The 24539-nt window shown below is 40.2% G+C and overlaps 1 protein-coding gene across 2 annotated transcripts in view; it reads right to left on the bottom strand.

The window, feature by feature from the left end:
* Window positions 1-24539, bottom strand: part of cicb (capicua transcriptional repressor b) — a 45112-nt gene that overhangs the window by 2176 nt on the left and 18397 nt on the right. The window contains exons 1-19 of one of the 2 annotated variants that reach the window (XM_081388972.1): window positions 19465-21974; window positions 18625-18774; window positions 18176-18332; window positions 17070-17178; window positions 16472-16654; window positions 16233-16365; window positions 13460-13647; window positions 13253-13385; window positions 12986-13083; window positions 10018-10858; window positions 6742-6881; window positions 6486-6646; window positions 6115-6296; window positions 5193-5660; window positions 4481-4791; window positions 3945-4099; window positions 2507-2658; window positions 2262-2396; window positions 2042-2167 (exon numbers count right to left, since the gene is read on the bottom strand). In XM_081388972.1, the coding sequence (XP_081245098.1) occupies window positions 2042-2167; window positions 2262-2396; window positions 2507-2658; window positions 3945-4099; window positions 4481-4791; window positions 5193-5660; window positions 6115-6296; window positions 6486-6646; window positions 6742-6881; window positions 10018-10858; window positions 12986-13083; window positions 13253-13385; window positions 13460-13647; window positions 16233-16365; window positions 16472-16654; window positions 17070-17178; window positions 18176-18332; window positions 18625-18774; window positions 19465-19516 (3874 nt within the window). In that variant the 5' untranslated portion in view covers window positions 19517-21974. Of the gene's footprint in view, window positions 1-2041; window positions 2168-2261; window positions 2397-2506; window positions 2659-3944; window positions 4100-4480; window positions 4792-5192; window positions 5661-6114; window positions 6297-6485; window positions 6647-6741; window positions 6882-10017; window positions 10859-12985; window positions 13084-13252; window positions 13386-13459; window positions 13648-16232; window positions 16366-16471; window positions 16655-17069; window positions 17179-18175; window positions 18333-18624; window positions 18775-19464; window positions 21975-24539 lie in introns of those variants that run through there. The other variant, XM_081388971.1, reaches the window with a different exon arrangement.

The following is a 24539-nucleotide window of genomic DNA, read 5'->3' as shown; positions in this document are numbered from 1 at the left end:
AATCCAATCGGCTCGGTGGTAGCGGTCGACGCGCGTTTACGGAGATGGATGCTGGCAGGAAGACGTAGGAAGCGCAGGAAGGAAGCGTAGGAAGAGCAGAGCAAAACAAAACTCTACGTTCGTTCTACGTCACGACGCTTTCTACGCTATGTCCTACGTCATATGCCAGCATCCATCTCCGTGAACGCACGTCGACCACTACCGGAAGCCAGTTATTTTCATTTATAAAGTTTTAAATATGTATATTTTTACGACAAAACCGCACGGATTACCCTCAGAAGGCCTTTGTTTATCCCCCGGAGCCGGATGGATTACTTTTGGGAAGGATGCATGCACATTTTGGGACTTGAAGGAGTGGACCCCATAACTTCACATTATAACCACTGAAAGATCAAGACATTTTCTAAAATAACTGAAAATGTGTTCGTCTGAAAAATGATTGACACATGCATCTCGAACGGCTTGAGGGTGAGTAAATCATGGGTTTAATATCATTTTTGGCCGAACTATCCCTTTAACTACTATTGGACTATCCCAGGGACGCCCAACTCAGACTCAGCCAACATCAAGAAGAGCAAAAAGTTTTGTTCTGTCTCTCACACAAATTATTTTTTTGCAACTGCATGGAAATGAGAGATCAGCACAGCATTTAAAAATGCATACTTCATACTTGTAGATTTCCACCATTTGATGGTGAGAAAAATTATTAAACTGGTAATTATTATGCCAATTACAATTATTAATCATATTAGTTGTCATTTCATACATTTATTTTAACATTTCATTGGAATTTCAAGTAAGCATAAATCAAGAAAATGTCAGTTTATACACAGGGTTTATTTGACCTCATCTTGTCTCCTGATTGATTTTATTCATCATATTTATTAAATTAACAAACTCTACATTATGAAAACTAGTAAAGCAGTGAAATTCAAATGAATATTTTTTCTATTAAAAATAAAATCAAAATGAAACATTATTGTGACACATGTTGTTTAAGTGCACTTACTCATCTGCCACAAACGCAAACATAGTTGAGATTCATGTTTTATTACATTTCATCACAGAGAAAGTTCTCTCACAGATTTGTATGCCCCCGGACCCCCTAGAGGGGCCGAGATCCACCCACCACAGTTTCCCAATAACTGTTTGTTAAATTGCCTGTCTGTGTGACACACACACGACTCACACGCACAGAAAACTGCTTTAGACAGCGTGAGCCGGCCGCATTGAGTACTCTTTCGTCCTTGAACGGACAAAAGCACACAAAATTATGCCAAAATGCCTGTTTTGTTCAGTATCCTCATAAGCACAGTCTTAAATGAGTTAAATGAACGTAAGGAGTTATGAAAATAGGATGCGCATTAGATCCGAATCATGTGCATCAGGTCTTAAAAGTGACAGCAGCCTAATAAACCTGCTGATGTCACTAATGTTAAGCAAGTCACTCACTCTGCTCTAGACTGAATAGTAAAAAAAAAATCTATATTTAATTTATAATTTATGCAGTGAAACCTGTGCAGTGTTTGATAACTATCCAATTTCTGTATATTTCCTACCTGTTAGATCAAATATTTAAAATATACCGCCTTTATATTGTTTCAACATTCATTTGGAGATTGAATGATTGAAAAAATAAGATTTTATAAAAATATAAAAACACTTTGTTAGGTGCGATTAATCGCCATTAATTATTTGTACATATTTTAATCGGGCAAATATTGCAGATAATAATGCTTATTCAACCAAGAAAAGAAGAAATAGTGAAATACATTCCTAAATATTCATAATATATTTTTAATGTAACATTTTTTATTTTACGTTTACTATTATATTCTATTTTTAAAGAAAATTGCATATTTTTATTGTATCTGTCCAAGGACCCCTTGGATGAAAACTGGGGGTCTAATGAATTATGTTATTTTTATAACATCAGATTAGTGTTGCGAATTATTTGTATTTTATTGCACTTATGAGCTTTATGTGTGCTGTCTGTGAGCTGTGTGGGTGGTACAGGACTCTATCCAAATGTGTGCATTACCTGAAGGGAAAAAGCCATGCTCCTGGAATAGCTGCATGACGAGAGCTCTCCTCTGATCAAGAGTTCGCCTGAGAGAGGAGTAGGGCACCTTTTCAAACTCCAGCTCCCCCAGTACATCCTCTCCATCTTTACCAGAGAGAGAGAAGGGTTATTATAATGTAGTTGAATCCATGTAACAGGCTACAGAATCATGAAGGTTTTGTGAGTAGTGGAGTATTACCTGGCCTATCAAAGGTGAAAATTTCCCCCTCACACTTTGCAGCGCTTTTAGGTGTGTTGGGCTCTGAACTGCAGCTAGATCTGCGGCGGCTTTTCCTTTTTGGAGAGATGGGATCTTCTGTGGACGAGTCCAGGTCTGCATACAGAAGTGGGGTTGAGGGCTATATGATTTTTGATTTGATATGCAAGAAAACTCATAACTCAATAACTCATCAGTCTGTGGAGAGGTCTGAATGTTTCTCTCACCGGTGGAGTTTTTCCTCTTCCTGCGGTAGCTGCCCAGTATGGCTCGTGGGGAGGTGGCCAGACTCTGCAGGGTTGGAGAGGGCAGCACCTCCTCTGGACGGAACTCTGGCAGCTCTGCGAAGCGCTCTTCAAAGTACACCTCTGACAGGACCCTGCACACATGACCAGTCACAAGATTCTGAACAATCTGCACATGCAGTGGGGTCCAAAAGTCTGAGAATGCTGAATTTTTTATATTTTTTTTTTCATGTAAAACTGGATATTATTAGGAATGCAACTAATAAATCTTTATATATAACATTTATGAAGTCAACAAACGAGATAATTTGTGACACTTTTGTGTGAACTCAACTTTGTACAAAAAGTACCAAGAATCACTAAGAAATTCTGAAGTTTGTCATTTCTGAACACAATTTTTGCACTAAAACTTTCATAATAATTTGTTTCATAATTGTTTAATAATGAACCACAGTTTCACAATGATCTGAAAATATTTCAAACTTCTCGTAATAACATAAAAGGTCTCTAATGTTGTTTTATGCCATTGCTTTGGCAAAGTATCTGCCAAACAAACTAAAATCGAAAGTGCAATATGGTTTTGTGCCCTTAGCAAATCGCAAAAGACTGTGATTGAATAAAAGTATATAGTCTGCATGCGCTGCGTGTTTCAAAGTGAAGAGCTCACTTTTCTCACGCCATCAGCTCATGATCCAGCATTTTCTGCATCTCGGAACGTCTCAAGTTTCCGTCAAAATAAAAGCTCTTTTCTACAAAAAGTGTAGAAATTAGCACAAAAAGGTCATTTATTTTCATTTATTTTAACTTGAATTTGCTTTACAATATATGGTTACATTACTGTCATAGGAATATTAATAATATTAGTATAAAAATATTATTACAGTTATATTCTATTTGTTTGGCTTCCTAAAACACCAGGGTGAATGTAATATAGACCGAGACACAAAGAGGTTTGAGTCACCTTTACAGTTCAGGTGCTGGTCAATTCATCAAATTTTTTCTTTGTTCAATTTGCACACTGAACATGGGTTGGAGTTCTTAATTTTGAACTTTTGAAATTTTGTCCCACAAAATCCTGTGGGAAACACTGCGCTGTTCAGCAACTTATCATGAAATCCAGTTATTTCAATGGAAATCCACATGATTAGTATTTTCTTGAGAGGGCGAAAGATTTATACACGCAGATTTCGCATCAGGTTCAAGTTGGTCACACGAATTTATCACGTTGACCAACAGAAAGCTGCTTGGTTTGAAAGTGACTTCATCGGACAATGGATCTTATTGTCTGAGACATTTTATCAATATGACTGCACCTTAAGACTTTTGATAAATTAGTACAAACATATGATGACTAGAGGATACATTAAGCTGGAAATAAATCACAGCAGTCTCAAGAAAAACACATTTCAGAAAAACATACTTGTCAACAGAATCAAATGGTCGTTTAAGTGGTGGGGGGCGGGCCTTGACTTTTTTAGGTGGTGCATCTTTATCACCATGAGACTGAGGCGGGGCAGGATCTGACCCAGAGGGAGGAGGTAATGGAGAAGAAGGGTGGGAGTCCTTCCATTCAGCCTGAGTAGAGTAAAAAAAACTGAATTAGCATTATCATAAAAACAATTAATAAACATATATATATATACACTTGTTTATTTTGCCTACTGCACCTAGTGATATCTGATATTTAAAACCTGATAGCCCGGTTTCACAGACAGGGCTTAGAGTAAGCCAGGATTAGGCCTTGGTTCAATTAGGACACTTAAGTAGCTTTTATAAACGTGCCCTAGAAAAATGTCAGTGCAAGTTGCTGTCAGTTAAAACTGCTCAAACATTTTAGTCTGGGACTAGGCTCAAGCCTTGTCTGTGAAACTGGGGGAATATTTTGATATAATAAATAATATAACTACTAATCATTCAGTATATCATGTAGTTGACTGTCAAGTTAATGAGCCTAACCTCTTTAGCGTTTGCTTCTTTGCCACGCCCACTATGTGTACCACTTTCCGCTACAGACTCTGTGGACCCCTCCTCTGGTGGAAGAGTTGCTGGAGAGCTCGTTTCAGATGCCTTGTCTATCTCAAATGAGAACCGACTACCACTCTCTTTGTCTTTCTCTCGCTCTCTCTCTTTCTCCCTGTCTCTCTCCTTGTCTCGTTCTTTGCCTCTCCCTCCTCCATCATAACTGCCCACTGGGATGTTGGCCACTGTGGCTTTCACTTTCTGAGGAGGCCTTGCTGTAATCAGTTTGGGAGTCCCCGGAGCACTGCCTGTTGAAAGAGAAAAGAGGGACTGTGTGTACTCTTAAAAGTAATCGCCACTGGGCGCATACCCACCATGAAAACAGATGGGGTTTATGATGTGAAAGAGGACCTATAATGCTTTAGTGTATTGCTGTTTGAGCATGACAAAGGTCTGCAAAGTTACAAAGCACAAGAGAGTTATTCTCTATATCATTAAGCACTTTTTTCTGAAGGAGGGTCTTCATAGAGACAGCAACTATACAGAGTAATACAGACAGACTGGGTCAGGTGCTACAACAATGTAAAATATGTGAAACATAAGGTGTTTTTTGAACATTCAAGCATGAAAAACTATTCTAGTACACCCAAAAAACAAAATCAAGACTTTGTAAAATGGTACACTTTGGCCTCTATAAAGTCTATCATACCAGAATGAGAGGGTTGAGCAGGGCTTCCAGGCTGCAGTGGCATTGAAGTGCCCTGTGGAGGCGCAACTGAGCTGCTACTGCCCTTACTCGGGACCTGGAACTGTTTGTCAGGCTGTAAGAGAGAGAGCTTCTCTGTCTGTCTCTCAGAAGACTGCGTGTAGACCTGACTGTCCGTGTGCTGCCGGTCCAGTGTTCTCTCCTGGTGCAACTGTCTCTCAGAATGTGCAGATATGTTTCCCTGCCTATCCAAGGTTACAGAGGTCATGGAGTTTGGTGTTGTGTGTTTAGGAAGGATGTGTGAGGATAGGCCAGAGGAACTGGACACCGTGTACACCACACTTGGAGACACAGTCGCCACAGACACCACCCCAGTTGCCAAGGTCACATTCGTAGGGGTGTAGATGGCGGTGATGGCAGGAGCGTGAGGGGCGCTGGGAGACTGGGCTGGGGGCAGCAGCGACGGCTGACCTTGGGAAACAGAAGACAATACACTTACAAATGTTCAATATGCAAATTAACACAATTTTTTTTTTATTATTATTATTATTATTATTATTATTATAGCACTGATCAGGCCCTTCTTGTGTATTTTTGCAATCATTTGATTGATGATTTGTTTGAAAAAGTAAAATACTGAAATTAAGTCCATAAAGTGTGGGGAAAGTTGTTTTATTGTTTGCAAAGCTTATTTCACATAAATGCTGTTCTTTTGAACTTTCTATTCAGCATAGAATCCTGAAAAGGTGCATCACGGTTTCCACAAAACAATTAAGCAGAACAACTGTTTTCAACATTAATAATAATAATAATAATAATAATGTAATTTTAGAATGATTTTTGAAGGATCATTGGACACCAAGACATTTAAATAGATAATACATTTATTTATTTATTAAATTATATTAATTATAAGTCAACTGACCTGCAATCAGTGGCTGCACCAAAGTTTGTCCTGGATGAGCGATCGCTGCAAAGGTCGCCAGGGGTGATTGCACATAAGTAGATCCAGGTGTTGCTGGAGCTGTCTGAGAAGAGGAGCCTGTTGTGGTGGAAACTAATGGCAAAGGAGAAGAAACCCCAGGAGTGGACTGTACATAAGTGATTCTGTGGGAGAAAAAGTAATATTCACAGAAACCAGATTAGACAGCTTTTATAGAGAGCAGCAAGGCAGGGTTATTCTCTAGTGCTGCAGCACTTCAGGAGTGTAGGAGTTGTTAAAATAAGAGTGGGGGAGATGTTTGTGCATATGCGGCTAGGTGAGTATAAGTATGCCTGTGAGAGTGTGCAATCTACCTTGTTGGTGGGGGCGGTAGCAGCACGGTCTGAGACGGGGTAGAGCCTGGGGCGACCACTGTAGCTGTTCCCATAGTAACAGAAAATGGGCTCCCAGGTTGCGCTGGTCCCGTGGAGGGCAGTTGCGACTGGACGACAGGCATCGGAGCAATCTGAATAATCTAGACAGAAAGGAAACAGGAAAACATGCTGATTAATACAGGTATTCTATTCAGTGTAAATTTGTTATTTAAGAATGTCCCATTTGAGATCTCACCTTGCTTCCTGCCTGTGCTCCATTCTGAACAGGAAGAGGAGGGGCTACCAGGGGAAACTGGTGAGAGGGGGCAGGAGCAGCCCTCACTGTTGCCATGGGAACCAGCATCTTGCCCTGCAAGACTGGTGACTGTGTTTGCACTGCAGGGGAGGGGGGGGGGGAGTGTTTAAAATAATTGGGTCTTGCACAGACTGTCTTATCTGGCATAGTACAAAATTACAGAGAACAGTACCTGTAAAACCCAAAGCCAACATGATGATACAATGTAATAATACAATGAAGAAGACAATAGGCACTTTCACACATACAGCCTTTTCTGTCAGGACCACTATCGTCAAATACGATTGACAATTAGCATACAGTATGGATTAGCGGTATGGTTCCGTTCTGGGCAAGAACTCCCTGCGCATACATGCAGCCTAGCATGGATAAGAGCAGGGAGAGCAGCAATACCACTATTACGGTAAACAGAACAGAACCAACATGAATGTATGCAGATATCGTTAATTCAAGATTTTAAAGTACTTCATAATTCGAGAATTTATTCTGATTCAAGGGGAATCAGAATGCCAAATCCTGACTGACGAGAGGAGCTGGGGATGGAGGAGGGTAATAAGCTCCCGAGAAACGCGATAGCTACTGATAACACTGAAGGAGCTTATATATGTATACAGTGATAGGCATCGTATTCCTATAGGTAGACGTGGATCAGCTGATGTGAGCTTGACTAACGTGACCTGCCAGAACTGACGCTATGCTATATCTGTTTGGAGTTCATGTGTCAACAGATCCAGCAATTTCATGGAATAAGAAATTGTGACATTACCAGTGCATCGGAATGAAATCCCTCCGATTATAATTCATAAAGCTGTCTACACTGCAAGTTTAAATAGTGTGTCAGTAGTAGTCAGTTGACACGTTTCCATTTCTGACATGCTGCAGAGTTACTTAGGCCACTTTAAACTCCTCGTCTGACTATTTTATAATTGCCCAAATTAAGCCCAATGTATACTTCAGTTTTTACATGTATGTTAGGGTATGCATACAGTGCGTGGCGAAATTGTAATCATAAGCATGATACGTGCACAGGCAGACTTTTCCAACCGCACATACTTGTATATGTGCCTAGAATGTTTTTCACTAATTAGTTTGTCCACAACATGTCAACATTGGCCCAGCCGCAGCGTGCTGTTCTGTAAATATTCTCCTCCAGCTCAGGCCAACTGGCTGTGTGCCCACGATTAACTCCTTTATTTCTTCAAAGGTGAAGTATGTAGTTCCTGCGACACTAGTGACACCTATGCTAAAACTGATTTGTTTTTCGCTCGTATTTGTGTGCATGTATGTGTACTCTATAGCCGCTTTTCCACTGCCGGGCCAAACCGTTCTCGTTGCTTAACCGTTCTATTCCATGCCGGTTTAATTTTCCACTGTGGGGCTGATAACAGAGCTCTTATGAATGAAATACAAATGCGTCAGTCATTGCCTTGGTAATAAAATAAAATAAAATAAAATAAAGAGTTTACAGACTGTAAGTGATGAAATTAGCAACCACGCGTTATGGAGGATAATCAGATATTTATTTTAACTGTATTATTAACTTGTGTTTACTTTGCTTAAATAGCGCATTTCGCCAGCTATAGTGAAACTGGTAGCCAGGTAACGGACAAGTGACCAAACCTGACTGGCGAAGTCACTACACGCATTCTACAAGCATGGTTAGGCAACCGTGCTGAAGTGGAAATAAAACCGTAACCGTTCTTTACCATTCTTTGAACCGTTCAACCCAATGATGGAAAAGCAACGAATTTTGCTTGCTTGACGTTAATAGCATTATATAAGTACGCAGCATATTTCAAATGATAAAAAAAGCTAATCTTGGAATTTTACTGCAATTTAACATGTTTCATGTGTGAACGTGGCTATTGTTTTTAACATTAACACTCTACAGTATAGAGTGCTGCAGGGATGACGTCAAAACCCGGAAGAATAATTTGTCAGTGATTCCCTCAAGATGGGTTTTTACATTTATAAGTAGATTAAGTTCTGTTGTAAACATCACTTGACAATACTTGGATGATTTTCTTTACATCGTAAATTATACACACTCATATCAAACGCGGATTTTGAATCTGTTATGATTATTTAAAAAAAAAAGTATTTAAAGGGGGGGTGAAATGCTATTTCATGCATACTGAGTTTTTTACACTGTTAAAGAGTTGGATTCCCATGATAAACATGGGCAAAGTTTCAAAAATTAAATTGTACGTTTGAAGGAGTATTTCTGTGCCAAAAATTGTCCTTCCGGTTTGTCACAAGTTTCGGAAAGTTTTTTTTTTGAGTATGGGCATGTGTGACGTCAGATGTAGCGGAATTTCCTTATATGGGTCCTAAGGGCACTTCTCCGGTAAGATCGCGGGCGCGCGCGCACTCGTAGACCAGAGCAAGAGAGCGAAAGCAGTTCGCCATCAAAGCGCCCTGCCCGGCTTTTGGGAAGCCAATGTCACCAAAGAAGTGTGTTTTTGGTTGCCAGGGCAAGACAACCCTGCACAGATTCCTAAAGAACCCGGCGTTAAGGCACCAGTGGATGGAGTTTGTTTTTCCTGAGCATAAACGGAGTTGTGTAGACTGTTTGTTCCCTGCATTTCGACGATGATTGTTTTATAAACAAAGCCCAGATCGACGGATTTGCAGATCATCTAATGCTTAAGGATCGAGCAGTCACAATGATAAAGGTTCGGTGAGTAAAACTGCTTCAAATGTCTCTGTGTGTTGTTACTAGCTCGGCGCGTTAGCACAGCTTTAGCTTCGCCCACACGGCCCGCCTCCAGCCGCTCGTTTTTTTCCGGAAAGACTCGGTACACCCTATCTTTCTTTTATAAATATAATAAAACTAAAGACTTTTTGGAGATATGAAGGATGCAATACTACTCTATAGGTACTCAAGATTTACAGGAGATTGAGTGAAAATGAGCATTTCACCCCCCCTTTAATAAGTAACTAGATAAGAATGTTTGGGGTGTGAGTGTGTGCAGTTTACATTGCAGAACAAAATGTCCATAGTAGAACAAAAAGTATTGTCAAGTTATGTTTACCACAGACCTTATTTTACTCATAAATTGAAAAACCCCATCATAAAAACACATAGGAAAATCTTGAAGGAACCAGTGGCGAATTAGCCTTCTGAGTTTTGAAGTCATCCCTGCAGTACTCTATTAATATGGCAATGTATATAACAAATTCAAGTTCTGTTTTATTAAATGTATGTATCCTCACCTCTGGCTCCTGGGCTAACAACTCCCACAGCAGGACTGGAGACGTACCCCGACTGCTTCCCGTTGGCCAGTGAGGCGTGAGTGGGCAGAGCTGTGGGTAGGGTGAAGATACTGGTTGGCTGACTGGCCTGGTGAGGGGAGGGGCTCTTGGGATTGTTGGCAGAGAGGGTAGGGAGAATGTACTGGACCTGTGTTATCGGTTTTTGGCCTGATGAGGCAGAGGGGAGAATGTGCGACTGCAGCACGGGCAGAGGCAGCGGACCGTTACTATGAGTAAACGATGCCGGGGAAACAGAGTTTTGTGGAGGAGGAGGTGTGACAAGCTGTACAGCGGGCGGAGCCTGGAATGTGCCTCCCAAAACTAGATTGGTCACCAGCCCCCCTTGACCTGCTGATGCACTAGCAGGATTGGGCAATGATGAGGAAGAGTACCCACCCCCTCCAGCAGAAGCTGTTGTCACGTTTCCTGTGGCACCAGGACCGATGAAAAGCTGTGTCTGGGGCGGAGCAGGTTTCCTGTCGTGAGGGGACTTGCTGGCGATCGGCACTGGTGTGCTGACCACAGGACGCACCACATTTGTGACGACAGTGGACGCCACTCTCACCGCTCCTAGAACTGACGACACTCCCCCGCCAGAACTGACAAGGATGGACTGACCTGCAGAGGACTGGGACACACCTCCTTCACCTTCCCTTCGCTCTCCATCACCTCCCTCCATTGTTCGTTTTCTTTTCGAGGAAGTGTCGCTAAAGCGTCTAGAAGTGGGGTAGGAGGAGAGAGACACGCTCCGACCATGACCGGGGCCGTAAGACGAGGAGCAAATCACTGGAGCAAAAACTCTCTGATGAAAAATAATAAGAGATGGCACGTATGCAAAAAGAACATAAATTTGCCAAAGGCAGCAGACAAATGCAATGACACAGATCTTTTACCAGTTAATAAAAATACTGTATAATGGCCTTCTGTAAACTTTATTAATAATTCACTTTGGAAAAAAGCTTAAGGACTACAAGCAATTTTCTAGTTCTAACAGAAAGCAAAGCGTTCTACATATCACACTATTTTGCGGGACTATATTCATCTTAAAGGGATAGTTCACCAAAACGCTGTAATTATTTACTTTTAAGGCCCGTTCACAACCAAGACAAATGTTTGGTGCAACAATTCAGTTTGATAAACTTTTTAATTTGAATGATAGGCTGTTAATGCGTCTGTTCAGACCAACACCAACATCTGCATAGTCAACGAAGCTGAATTTCTTTTACAGAGGGGTTGATATGCAAGATGTTAATAATTTTGACAAAATAAAAGGGATCATAAAATTGCATGTTTTTATTTAGTACTGTCCTGAATAAGCTGTTTCACATAACAACAGAGATGTTGACAGTCCAAAAGACAAAATAATGACTGATTTTACTAAATCAACCAGTTAAAAATTGTATATACCCTTGAATTTTGATATTGTGAGTTGTTACCTGGATGATCAACAACTGTTTTTATGTTTTGTGATAGTTGTTCTTGAGTACCTTGTTTGTCCTGAACAGTTAAACTGAGCACTGTTCTTCAGAAAAATCCTCCAGGTTCCTAATATTCTTTGGTTTTGTAGTATCTTCTGCATAATTAAACCCTTTTTAACAGTACGATTTTGAGATCCATCATCCTACTCTGTGGACAACTGAGAGACTATTAGGTGAAGGTGAAAACATTCACTGGTGCTCAAGATGGCAACACGATGCATTAAGACTGTGGGTTGTACATTTTCTTTATTCATTTTGTTTAAAGATCTTTTTAATCACAGCCCTTTAGAAGCTACATGAGATATTTACATTACCCTAATGACAAAAGTAGCCTACAATTTACCCTGATCAACCAATTCAAAAGGTTTACACACACCAGCTTTAAATGCATATTCTGGGGTCAGCAACACCTACTGTAAGACAGTGATTTCTCTTTTCATTAAGCCCATCAACCGTTTTTATGCACTGGTTTGAAAATCACATGTGAACTGAATTTTCATGCCTAACATTTGTGTTGGTGTGAACAGGCCTTTAGTATGAATGCTTCTCTTTTCCATACACACTCACTGTGCTCTATGTTTCAAGTCTTTGGTAGCCATTTGATAGATTTGTGTAAGAAAAAGACCATCATTTCAGTCTTTGTTCACTGACATTGAACTCTGAAAGCAGTAGCCTGTAAATCTCATTTCCAGTGAGGAGTAGGGGCACACAGGCACTGCAGGGGGGCGCAGGAGGTTGGCAGAAAAAAACACAGAAAAAAGCCGTTGCAACGACGTTCAAGTGTGTGAATACCGGTTGGTGCTCTGCCTTTATAAAGTGGCACAAAACGCCAATTCCACTACAACCCTCTACAACACAATTTAATCGACTAAATAATGCCTATCATTAGCCAATTGGATGATAAATTGTTAGATTTCACTTGCCAGTTTCTGAGTTAGAGGCTAAGTTTAGGTTTAGCACAGATATATTTTTAAAGTGCACTATTGCAATTGATCTCAATTGCAGCGCATTAAACGCACCGTAAACTGTAGTGTGAAAGTGCTGTTGCTTAGCTGAGACCACTCTGTGTTTCTCTCACACACGCAAAGAGAGAGTGAGAGAGTCTTACCACGCAGAATTGATGCACTACATGTAAATTATATTCTTTGTTATATTTTTCTGTCAAATTCCAAAGTTCATTTTCGAATTATTCAGCCTTTAAGAACAAGCAGAAGCCACTGACGGTTTCTTTGGTAGTGGGTGGAAATTGGCTCACCTATTACATCACATCCCTGTTTTGATTTCAGCAAATCCATTCACTTTCACTATTTGGACAAGCAGTTTTACCCTAAATTGTTTTCCGAAGCAACATGAGGTCAAGTAAAAGATGACAAAATGTTGTGAATTATCCCTTTAAGGAGCACATTTTTGTGCAATTAACACAGACAGATATAAAATATTTGAGATGGTACCTTGCGTTCTCCTTCATCTCCAGATCCATTTTCACTGTCACTGTCGGTCACCCTCTCCTTACACTTCAGATCAATAGAGCTACCCGGATACGAGTCCTCTGAATAAGACACAACAATAGCAAACAGTAACAGTTACAACAGAATGACGCAATTGCTAATAAATAATTACAAAAATAAATGTAGATCTTCACATAATGATGTATTTTTAAGACCCTTATGGAATCAAGGATCAGAGGAAGTGTCTCAGAAAAATGAAGTCTGACTCACCAATGACGTCATCATCCCCCTCTTCTTCACAGATGACCATACGCTCGTCATCACTTGTCATGTCCTCACTTACCCCCCTCTGCGTCTGAGAGAGAGCACCCCGCCTAGCAACCTGACCACCATCACCACACATCTAAAAATACAGGAAGAGTTAGTTGAGCATGAATCTCTGAAAATGTGTCACTTGCGCAAGTGGGCATTTAATACCTGTGCGAGCTCAGCGAGTGCCTGTGGATTGCCTCTCTCGCTCCTCTCCAGATTGTGCATGGCGCTCTGAGAGAAGGCACGAGGACGGGGCAATTGACCATGTCCTTCACCTCCGCCTCGCTCTGACACGCTCACCATGCCAGGCCCCACACCTTTAAGCTCCATCCCCATTGAAACAGATGGAGGTTCTGAAATAGAAGAATTTACTATATATTTTGTGCATTCACAATGGAAAAAATAAACAGGTCACAAGTGCCCATCCACCTTTTCCCCTTTTCAATGTAAAAGGTCTGCAAAGTTTTAAAGATTAAAGAGCACGATATAAAGTTACTGTCTCTCAAAAAAAAAGAATCGATTGTGAACTGTCGAAACGAGCCGTCAGTAATTCCTGTCTCACTTCATTGACCTGCATACGCAACAATGTAACAAATCTGCATAATTCCCACCTATGGTCTTCACTGGCCACCCTCAAACACTGCAGCTTGTTGGTGTTGTGTGCATGTCAAGAAGACGCTGTTTTCTGCGCTACAGAAGCATATTCTCTTTGTAAACACTTCCAAAGGATGAGGATGTCAAGAGTCAAAAATACCACAGAGATACAACAGCAGTATAACCTTTTGAGGATTGTTTCTCAAATCTCAAATCTCAAATCTAACACAGGATTTGCAAATTAGTAGTTTTTGGGTTTTATATTGTGTAGGTCTCCGGCTAACCCACATTATTAATGTCTTACTGAAATACTTTTGCTAATCAGCTGTGGGCCACTGTTACCTAAAACTGTGTCAATTAAGGGATGGCTGGGAGTAAAATCAACCTAGGGTCCTTTGCACCATGACCTCGAGCCAAACACCCCCCCAGAAGCTTTTTTACACTACATCCTTATGCATCGTTTTCTGTCAGGACTTTTACGGGTTTTTCCCAAATCACGGAAGTGATGTTGACGTCCGGGTTAGAAGTAGCATGAGCCATCAGGCAAGTGTTATTTAAATAAACTCCTGATGTACTAACAAACTTTCCAATGCCTCGTTTTAGGAGTACAGAACCTATTTGTACTACTGTAGAAGTTTGGTACCATTCTGGGCATTCATCATAGGATCCATTAGCGCCTGCACTAAGCCATTCGGCTGATATCTCTAAATTAGCTCTAACTTTAATAATGTTCAACCAGGGGGAAAAGGGCTTCTGGGGCGGGGGGGGGGGGGTGGCTTGAGGTCATGGTGCAAAGAATCCTAGGTTGATTTTACTCCAAACCATCCCTTTAATGCAGATTGTCTGTTATTATTACTACTTGGAGTAATAATAAAGGGAGCAAGATTTGTTTTACAAACTTTAATGTTACATCAGTAATTCACATTAGTGCTCGGCTAACGTATGCACTGTTATTGATACTGTTAATAATACAGTTCCCACAACACAGAAATGTACACATCAGTTTGTTGATGGACATACACTTGTTAATGCTGATGTAGAGGAATTACAGTTGCAACATCTCATAATGTACAACAAACTGAGTAGTGTATCACTGAGAAATGTCCAGCTGAATTCATCCTTGTGATGGAGGTTTGGGTTGAACAACTAGATCTTCCAATGTTTCATCATCGCTCATGCGCTCAAATTGATATGGTAAAATCAGTGTCATAATTACTGTCTTTACAGTGTGTACATTTGTTATATTGTAATGGCCATTTAGTTTCTGACACGCAGTGTAAGCGATAGACCAATCACAACAATAAGAGCAGAGCAGGCTCGCGGAAAAGAGGGATTTAAAGAGACTGAATCTTTGGATGAGTTGTTTTAGAGTCTGAGAAATGAGGTAATGTGCAATGTATATTATGAGAAAATTATAGTTTTGTGTGACCTTTGATGCATGTAAACCTGTTGTAGGAGACCCCCAAAACAACATTTTCAGTTGTTGATCATGTATATAAAAACTAAATTTCAAGTTTATTGCAAAAAATGCATATATACACAAACAATGAATTAGTTTGAGAACGTGGGGAGACTGACTCTGTTTCGCCATTCGCAGTGCTTCATGGGAGTGGGTGGTTGCCGAGAGCTCTTTTGGTGCATTTGCACTACACAATTCTGATTGGTGCAGATTTCTTGGCACAATCATGGCTACTGTAGTTTTTCACCAGGAATTGTGCTGCTAAATATGAGTATTAAAAAAAATAAGCTGTGGGCTGATGGCTTCAACAAAAGCATTTACCACTGATTAACAACCTCATAGCTCACAGTAGATTATCATTAAAAATCAATTCCCCTTTGGAAAAAATTTATGGGATTTATGGGAAACTGACTCGGGGTTGGGGCGGGGAGGGAGACCAGACTTGCTCTAATCGGTCAGCACTATATCTTACATTTCTTGATCATCTATATGCATTTTATGCCTTGAAAACACTTTTAAAAAATGCCAAATAATCTAGCTTGAAGAATGACTAATCTACAACTCAACTAAACTAATGTTTTGCCAAGTATGCCATCGTTTTCCCCCAATGTATTGCTGTCTTTGAGATTCTTGGAAATATTGATTATAAATATATAATTTGCTGCTATCTTTGTATAATTGAAAACTTTACTGATGCAAAAAATCAGCCAAGTGATAAATAAAATCCTATTGTTGAGCAATTAAAATTTGAAATCCTTTCAGCTATTAAAAAAGGCTTTTAAAATATTGAACCAATTAGATCACAATTACTGCATCAGTTGTTAAACTATAATTCACATTAACACAGTGCACAGTGACAGCTGCACTGCTTGTCCTGTTCCACACCTGTGGTTTCTGACATGCTCCTCTCGCGGATGTCTTTGCCCCCTGGAACACCACGTCCATCGCTGCTGGATTTCTTTCTGTCCTTATTACACCATTTCCAGTCAGGATGTGCCTTAAAGTGTGCCTCCTTCACCTGTGAAAGAATGGCAGAAACATTTGCAAAGGGATGGATTGACTTAATGGGGGTTATTTAGGTGTCTAAACAAGCATATCTGCAAATGTAAGACAGTTGGAGTAACCTGAAATGCGAGGTCGTGGTATTTTTGTTTTTCTTTGGGTCCCAAGGCATACCACCACTCTCCAAGTATCTTGCTGACTGTGCGGTTGTCCTGGTTTGGGTGTCTCTGATGAACCAGTGCACGATGCCGCTTGCTGAAGATCATGAACGCGTTCATGGGTCTCCGGATGTGGTCTTTCTCCCTCTGTAAAGTGAAAGAGTAAGAAGGAATGAGTGAATGTGTGTGTGCAAGAGAGTGAGTTTTTTTAACTGATCAAAAGTGTCATTAAAGACTTGTACATTGTTACAAAAGATTACTATTTCATATAAATCCTGTTGTTTTTAACTTTTTTAATCTAAGAATTTTGAAAAAAAAAAAATCTTTTTACGAATTTCACAAAAATATTAAGCAGCACAACTGTTTTCAATATTGATAATAATATGAATTGTTTCTTGAGCACCAAATCAGCATAAAGGATCATCATGTGACACTGAAGACTGGAGTAATGGCTGTTAAAAATTAATAAATTACATTTTAAAATATGTTAAAACACACCCACATTAAAAAGTCTTAGCGTCCCCAAACTTTTAAATGATAGTGTACATGTGTAAACGTTTACCTTGCCAGGACTGGTTTTGTCATCTTTGGGCAGTGCACTGAGGGACTGAGATCTACGCTTTCCAGGAGATGCAGAAATTGGCGGATCAGGAAGAACACCAGGGAAAAACCTGGACACAAAAATCCCAGTTAATATTAAAAGTTAACAGAGGAGGAGAATCAGTGGGGATCCAGCAACATGCGTTGATTATCCCAGTATAATACTAAACTGATATATTTCCCCCATCTACCTCTACTAAACATGTAAACAGCTCACTCTGAAACAATCTCAATTTCTTGCTTACAACAAGGAATATTTTTCCTCACAATTACAAGCATCACTACAAATAAAGCATTTGATCCAAGAGGCCTATTTTAAACAAGCACGAGAACCCATCATCATCATCCGAGTTATTTTATTAATTGCAGAGACATTAGAATAATGTATTTCTACTTGCATGCACATGATTTTTAAGATGGATTTTTCTATTATACAAGCATTTTGGTATTAGTTAACTGATAATTATTACACTATACAACCGTATAGCTACTGTGGACCACAACAGGCTCAAAAGATCCTCCAATTTCACTTTTGCAACCCTCAGGGCCCTTCACTGTGCCGTGAAACAATACAGCAGAAAGCACCGAGCCAATTACTGAAAACTGCAATGCACAGTGTCAATGAGCTACTGCTTTGCAGCCCACCGCCAAGACAGAAAGCACAGAGCTGCACAGAGCACATCTGTAATATCCAGTGTACAATATTAAAGAGATGGATGCTTCACATGTCAAATACACCTTAATGCAAAGATAATACAATAAGCTTAATGGGTAAAACGCATTTAGCAGGAACTGTACCAGATGACTTGATTACACATGGAGCAGAATTTTATATGTGAATTATAAGGGAGAGAGGGAAAAACAAGTGAGAGAAGTGTATTCAGATGACAGTTCATTAATGTAAATGCTGCTGTCATTCATAGACACAGGAGAAAGTGGAATGCTTTTGTTCTCCCTTTCTTTGTTGTGCCATTATACAGCTCTTTCCACAAAAAGGAATAGCAGCAACAAAAAACATTCAAACAGAGTGACGCATCTCACACACAACACACACACTAGACCACTCACGGATCATCCACGTCACTTTCTGTTTCACTGTCAGGTCTCTCTCGCTCCGCATCCTTCTCTCTCTCCGGGGGCAGTTCATCAGCGGAGGGTGTGGGGCGTAAGGAAGGGTCATGTGCTCCCTCTATAATCTCCTTCAGCACTGACCCGCTTTGAGACTCTGAAAGTGAAAGACGAGTTATTCATTACAGCATCTTTAATGAAGCCCTCCAATCTGGCAACCTCGGGGGTCAATCGTTGCACTAGGTAATGGCTAAATTACAGAGGCTAGAGTTACAGAGAGTCACTGCAGATGTGATAGGGGAGGCCAAATACATAACAGAATCCGGACTATCCCAGGAAATATGCTTCCAAATGTTTTTAATATCGACCACAAAAATATTTTTTTTATAATCTCAAAAGGATAACAAACTAATTTTGGAATCAAGCAATGGATGTACGTAGTAAATTACCTTTCTTCAGAGAAGCTGTCTGCGGATGACTGACAGTTTGTTGGCCCTCACCAGGTTGTGCCGATGGATCTGATTGGGTGGGTGCCAGGAAAGGGACCAATGAATGCCAAGGAAACACTGGAACCGATCTGGGCTCAACATTAGTCCACACTACAGGAGAAAATAACAGAGCATTATTCATTCAAGCCAGTATTAACACCAAATAATAAACCATATCAACAGCCAAATCAAAGCCTGACAAGCCACATAAATGACTAGATGTTTATGTATATACTAAATATTATACCATTGGCTGCTTGGAATAAAAAGATGTCTCAATATTTATTTATGTTGATGATATAACATTTCAGTGTCACTCTCCATAATATCTAAACCATTAGTAATTTTACAAAAGCCATCAAAATGAATGAGGAAGAGCAAGGATAACGGACCAAAACATCTCATATTATTTAAGATGCAGGCTAACAAGTAGGCTAATATTATTTACGAAAGCTATTATTTAGTTAAACCAAGCTATGATAAATATTTTAACATTATAAGAGTAAACTAATGTAGCTTCAAGCTCAATTATGTTTCACGAGCGCCATACATTACAAAAAAGTCTGACTGTCATGAATACAGTAAGTGCATGGACATATTGTTGCCGAATGATATGAAGAAAGCAGTATTTGGCGCCAAATAATCACTTAAAAATAATTTGTATCAAGAACAGAATATTTTGTGATGATGTTACAACTACAATACAACTATTTACGAATACTTAATTTCGGTTGCAAAACAGTTCATTTTTCATTCTATAAGGGAAAAATATTGCAGACACGTTGAGCAATAATGACTGACCAAACATGCTGAGTCCTTGGCGAAGATACTGCGGGCTTTCCGATGAAAACATGGTTGAGTTAAGAGGCTTTAAATGCTTTTTTTTTTCTTTAAAAAAAGAAAAACTTCACAAACATGTAATATTAAACAGAAGTACTGTTTCAAACGTGCATCTGATATTAGGTAAAAACAAGTCCTTGCGATTAAAAATGAAGTATCCACATGATGCTTTTCCCAGACAGGTGATGTTGAGTCCAGCGATGAAAATACGCGGCCATAATCGATGCTGCCAGCATCCGTCTACTGGAGTTTCATGTTGGTACCAAATGTTCTTGTTATGACATGTAGCCACACTAATCTTTAGTTCATGATCGCGTCCTTCTGTTTTCTCAAGATTTATTGGCTCAGACACCAGATCATATTCGAGTAAAAAATGATGACAGCGTGCTATCAGGTACCGCACAGAAAAGAGTAAAGCGCCGTTCCACCTCCAGGCACGCGCAGATTATAACAAATGACGATCTTGGCGTTAAAACACTTTCGGGTACACAGTTAACGTACTATTATATAGACTGCTTCGGTTGGAAATGCGGAAACGGGTTTGGTTTATTTGGATGATGTAGTATATTTTTGGTCCTGTTGGCCCCCTCCTTGTCCGAGCTTGTTTACATTGACGGATAGCTGCGGGGATGAAGGGGTTAAGTAGGCCTCTCGGTCATCCTCGGGCTCGAGTAGTGCAACAGTCCGCTACCTGAGCTCTCCTCAGCCCAGGCGGGTATACATGTACAAGATCACGATTAATAATTAATTTGGCAACAAATTACATTTATAAAAATAAAAGAGCAATACAGGCATTAAATAACCAATGCCTAAAACGTGAACACGGTTATCTCAGTAAATCGTCGCGAAAATGGGAAGCCCAAATCTGCCAAATTAGCAGGTTAGCATGGTCATGGTGCTACTACACCCGCAGTACGAGTGTAATGTATTCTTTGGGTTGCGACACACAACGGAAGCGATTTTCTATTTAAAAAGATTAACGAAAGACAATATCCTTCAGGCAGGGAAGTGATATGTATCAAATGCTTAATAATAAAAGGCCATATGTAATACACATCTGTCTTTTTCACGTGGCCACTATTATTCTCCCTGGCTGTCAGTGCACTTTATCAGATCCACATCCTGTTTCACATCTGATCCAGATTCATCAGTTTGGCGTACTTAGCCTGGTTTCCCGACTTATATCTGATTGACAAACGCATAATTACATCCTGCATAGCATACAAGTAACCGGACTCTTTCTGTACTGCCACTTTGGTTTAGGGGCTGCATGTGGGAGATCCGGACCTGGTTTCAGCAGCTCAGTTCCAGATGAGTCCGTCCCCTCGGGAACGCCCCTGGTATCGCATCCGCACCGCCGGGCGCTACAACAGAACCTGTCCTCATGTCACGGCGCAAAACTGTAGCACTACGCCAAAACACCCATATTTAAAAAAGGGAAGAAACGACCGTGTCCGGCAGTGAGAAACTCGCAAAGCCAGAGACAGAGAAATAGGCAAGCAACACCTGACCAACAATCATTAGTTACACTGTAGTAGTACTGTAGCTGTTCGTTGTAATTACTGTTCGTGATACACACCAAATGTTTTTTCTTCCTAATTTTGAACTAGTCTTCGTGCCACTGAAATGGTCTATACTTTGCTATAAATACTAGTTCGCCACAAAATTCCACTTCTGACTATATCCAGAATAATAGCAGCATCTCATATTGTCAAAGAAAATGAAACCCCTGTAGATTGTACAACCGCACGCTGATCCTCTAATCCTTAACGCGGAAAGCATCGTTTTGTCTAGCTCTCCTGTATCTTACACTTTTCCCTCGGAGGGTTTATTTTGATCAAGTTCAATCTGAATCAGGCTTAAAAACGAAGCACGTTTCCCTTAAACTGAATTCTAGTTGCAGCGACTTCTCTTGTTAAATGCCCGCTCCGACACCCCCTCCCTCGCACACACCCCGGCCCCAATAAGTCTCATCCGAAGGGCTAATCGTCCAGTAAACTCCTCGCCTTCGCCTCTGACACACTCGTGAAACTAGTAAGAAATCCACTAGCATATGACTGCGCGAAACGGCCAAACTCCGCCGTGCTCTAACCCGCTACGGACAACGGAGGGGAAATACAAAACAGAGAAGAAAAGCTGGTCAGAGATGATCCGGCGCAGTGCTGTTGTGATGAAATGACGGGTTTTAATAGTAAGAACAGCCCCTAAAGTCCAGTGCGATTCTCCTGCATCAGGGTCACTTTCCGCTCCGAGGCGACCCGCGGCGGCTCACGCGCTCCTCTCTGCTCGCTGTCTGTGGGTGCTCGTAGTAAAGAAGCCGTTGTCTCATAACATCACTCAGTTGGCCACGACTCTTCCCTCGGTTTCGCTCTCCTCTCTCTTTCGCAAACCCGTTCTTTCTTTCTCTTTCCCTCCCTCTTCCTCCTGTTGTATAGTAGACTGCCCTCTTTCGTTCTATCAGCGTGTGTGTCAACCTCGCCCAGCCCGTGACCCGCCTTTTACTCTTCGAGTGCTTGCTTAGATTGGTCTACGACGCAACCTATCGTAAGACAATCCGACGCGCTGATTGGTGAACGCGTGCGTTGGAATGTCAGTCATATGCAAATCAGCTTTGCCTTTCGTCGTCTCACTGGACGCGGCTGAAAACGAGCTAATAAATCATTAACACCCGAAAGAATCTGGGGCACGACTTTACGTGGGTTCTCGTGATATTTGGTCCCACGGTGACGTTGAAGCTGCCGCGGGCAAAGAGGCACAGCGTGTCATAACAGGAACGATACATATTCGGGGATTTGCGTTTATTATGGGTTAACGCATGCATTATTTTAGGACAGATTTAAAAGACTCAAAGGCATGTGTGACAACAAATCCTCATATAGCCCGGACAATCTCTCTCCCTTCAAAACAGTAGTTAAAATGCAATACTATTTTTTGTGGTCATTTCAAAGAAGAGGGCGCCATAAACACACGTAAATATTACATCTATTTAAAGGGATAGTACACCCAAAAATTTAAATTCTGTCATCATTTACTCATCCACATGTTGTTCCAAACCTGTAAGAATTTCTTTCTTCTGCTGAACACAAAAGAAGATATTTTGAAGAATGTAGGTAACCAAATGGTTTCTGGTCCCCTTTGACTTACATAGTATTTTACTATAGAAGTCAATGGGGTCCATTAACTGTTTGGTTACTGATATTATTTAAAATATCTTCTTTTGTGTTCAGCAGAAGAAAGAAACTCATACAGGTTTGGAACAACATGTGGATGAGTAAATGATGACCGAATTTTCTTTTTGGGTGAACTATCCCTTTAATAGTACTTTTGAAACAGACAAACTTATATTTTATTTACCCACATTAAAGTAAATAAAACAAATGAAAATGTAAGTAATTGTAATTGGCGTTGAAATAACTTTTACATTTTTACAAAAAATATACATCACTAATAATGTTTTTGTAACTAATGCAAAAATAACTTGAGGAAACTGAACATGTCAACTTCCTCTCACACTAAAGCCACATCAACTCCAGTCAATATGAATTGTCAGAATAAGGCACAAGCATTGCCAACAAATGCAAACTGATCTCACTGCTCACAAAGTAAACTCAACTATACAATTTGCACATTTTCTACACTGCAATTTTCAACACTTTAGCTCACAATGGACCCTTTTCACATTCCCTTGTTTCTCAGAAGCGGAAGTCATCATAGTTGGGTAAACTTCTATAACAGTGAAACTACATTAAATATATATATTTTTTTGTTTCAATGTGTTCAAATAGCAAAAGAACAACTCCACAAGTGTTTTCACAACTTTCAAAGAGAGGAAAAAAATAGAGAGAGATTGATAACCGCAGTCAGAAGAGAGAAAGACCATCACTCCCACAGCCGCTGTATTAGAAACACCCTCACAGCAGCGTTAACTAGTTTCTTGTAAATTGATGCAAATGCAATATAATACAAAGTATAGTGTTATAAATGTGCATACATTTAAAAAAATATATATAATAAATAAAAATTATATATATATATATATATATATATATATATATATATATATATATATATATATATATATATATATAAAACTTTGCAGGATTTTACACATCACAGTCTGTGAAAAGGGACCATATTCAACATTTAACTACGGCCCTCGAATCTGATTGGTTGAGCTGATTACCAAGAGTGATATTTAGTATAGCAGCACTGGGATGTTACAGTTTTTATCACTCTGCTGGTTTGTGTTGATGGCGTTGATATTATTTATTGTGTATAGAACTGTTGTATAATAGCAACATCACACTCGCAATTGTGCTGATTGACAGCTGTAATCCGCTCAGGAGTGGAAACGTGAGGGCAAGAGTCTGGGTTTGGTCTTTATTGGCTAGTGTGTTTGGTTAAAAGAAAATAGGACTGAAATAAGATTTGTCATTGGGTAGAGGTTTTCTTGGAAACCATACAGCTGGACATACGTCACAAATGTTAAGCCGACCAGCAAAAAACAAAGCCAAATGAAGAAAGAGAGAAGTATTCTTCGCATGCCATCGTGTTTCCCCATCTTTTACTATATATAGTATATACTAAAGCACAGCAAACTTTGTTTTGGTTGAGTGCAGTAATATAGGTCAGAGAATAAACTTGTGACCACGCTTACTGCCAACAGGACATTGACCACTGAATTGGCTGATAGTGGTTAGGTGACTGTAAAAACACTATTATCAGTGTATACAACTCTCAGGCAGCATGACAGGGGCATGCTCACGGCGCCTATGAGTGTCAGCAGGCCGGTGTGTGGGTCTATGTGTGTGTGCTGAGTTCACTGACTGGTTTGTTTGTATGGGTCAGAAGGGTATTGGCCATGTGCCCAGTGTCAGGCAGTCCCCTCACAAACAGTCACGCTACAATGGGGAAGATTTGTGTGTGAGAGAGAGAAAATACAGAGACATTGTAGACATAAGCGTAGTAACATTTTCCACACAAACACAGTGACCAAATAATATTATAATGTTACCACATACTATTATCTGAGTAAT

Source organism: Scardinius erythrophthalmus, assembly GCF_964197995.2.
Source record: "Scardinius erythrophthalmus genome assembly, chromosome: 16".
Lineage (NCBI taxonomy): Eukaryota > Metazoa > Chordata > Actinopteri > Cypriniformes > Leuciscidae > Scardinius > Scardinius erythrophthalmus.
Note: the sequence above shows the minus strand (reverse complement) of the source record. Positions and strands in the feature narration are given on the sequence as shown.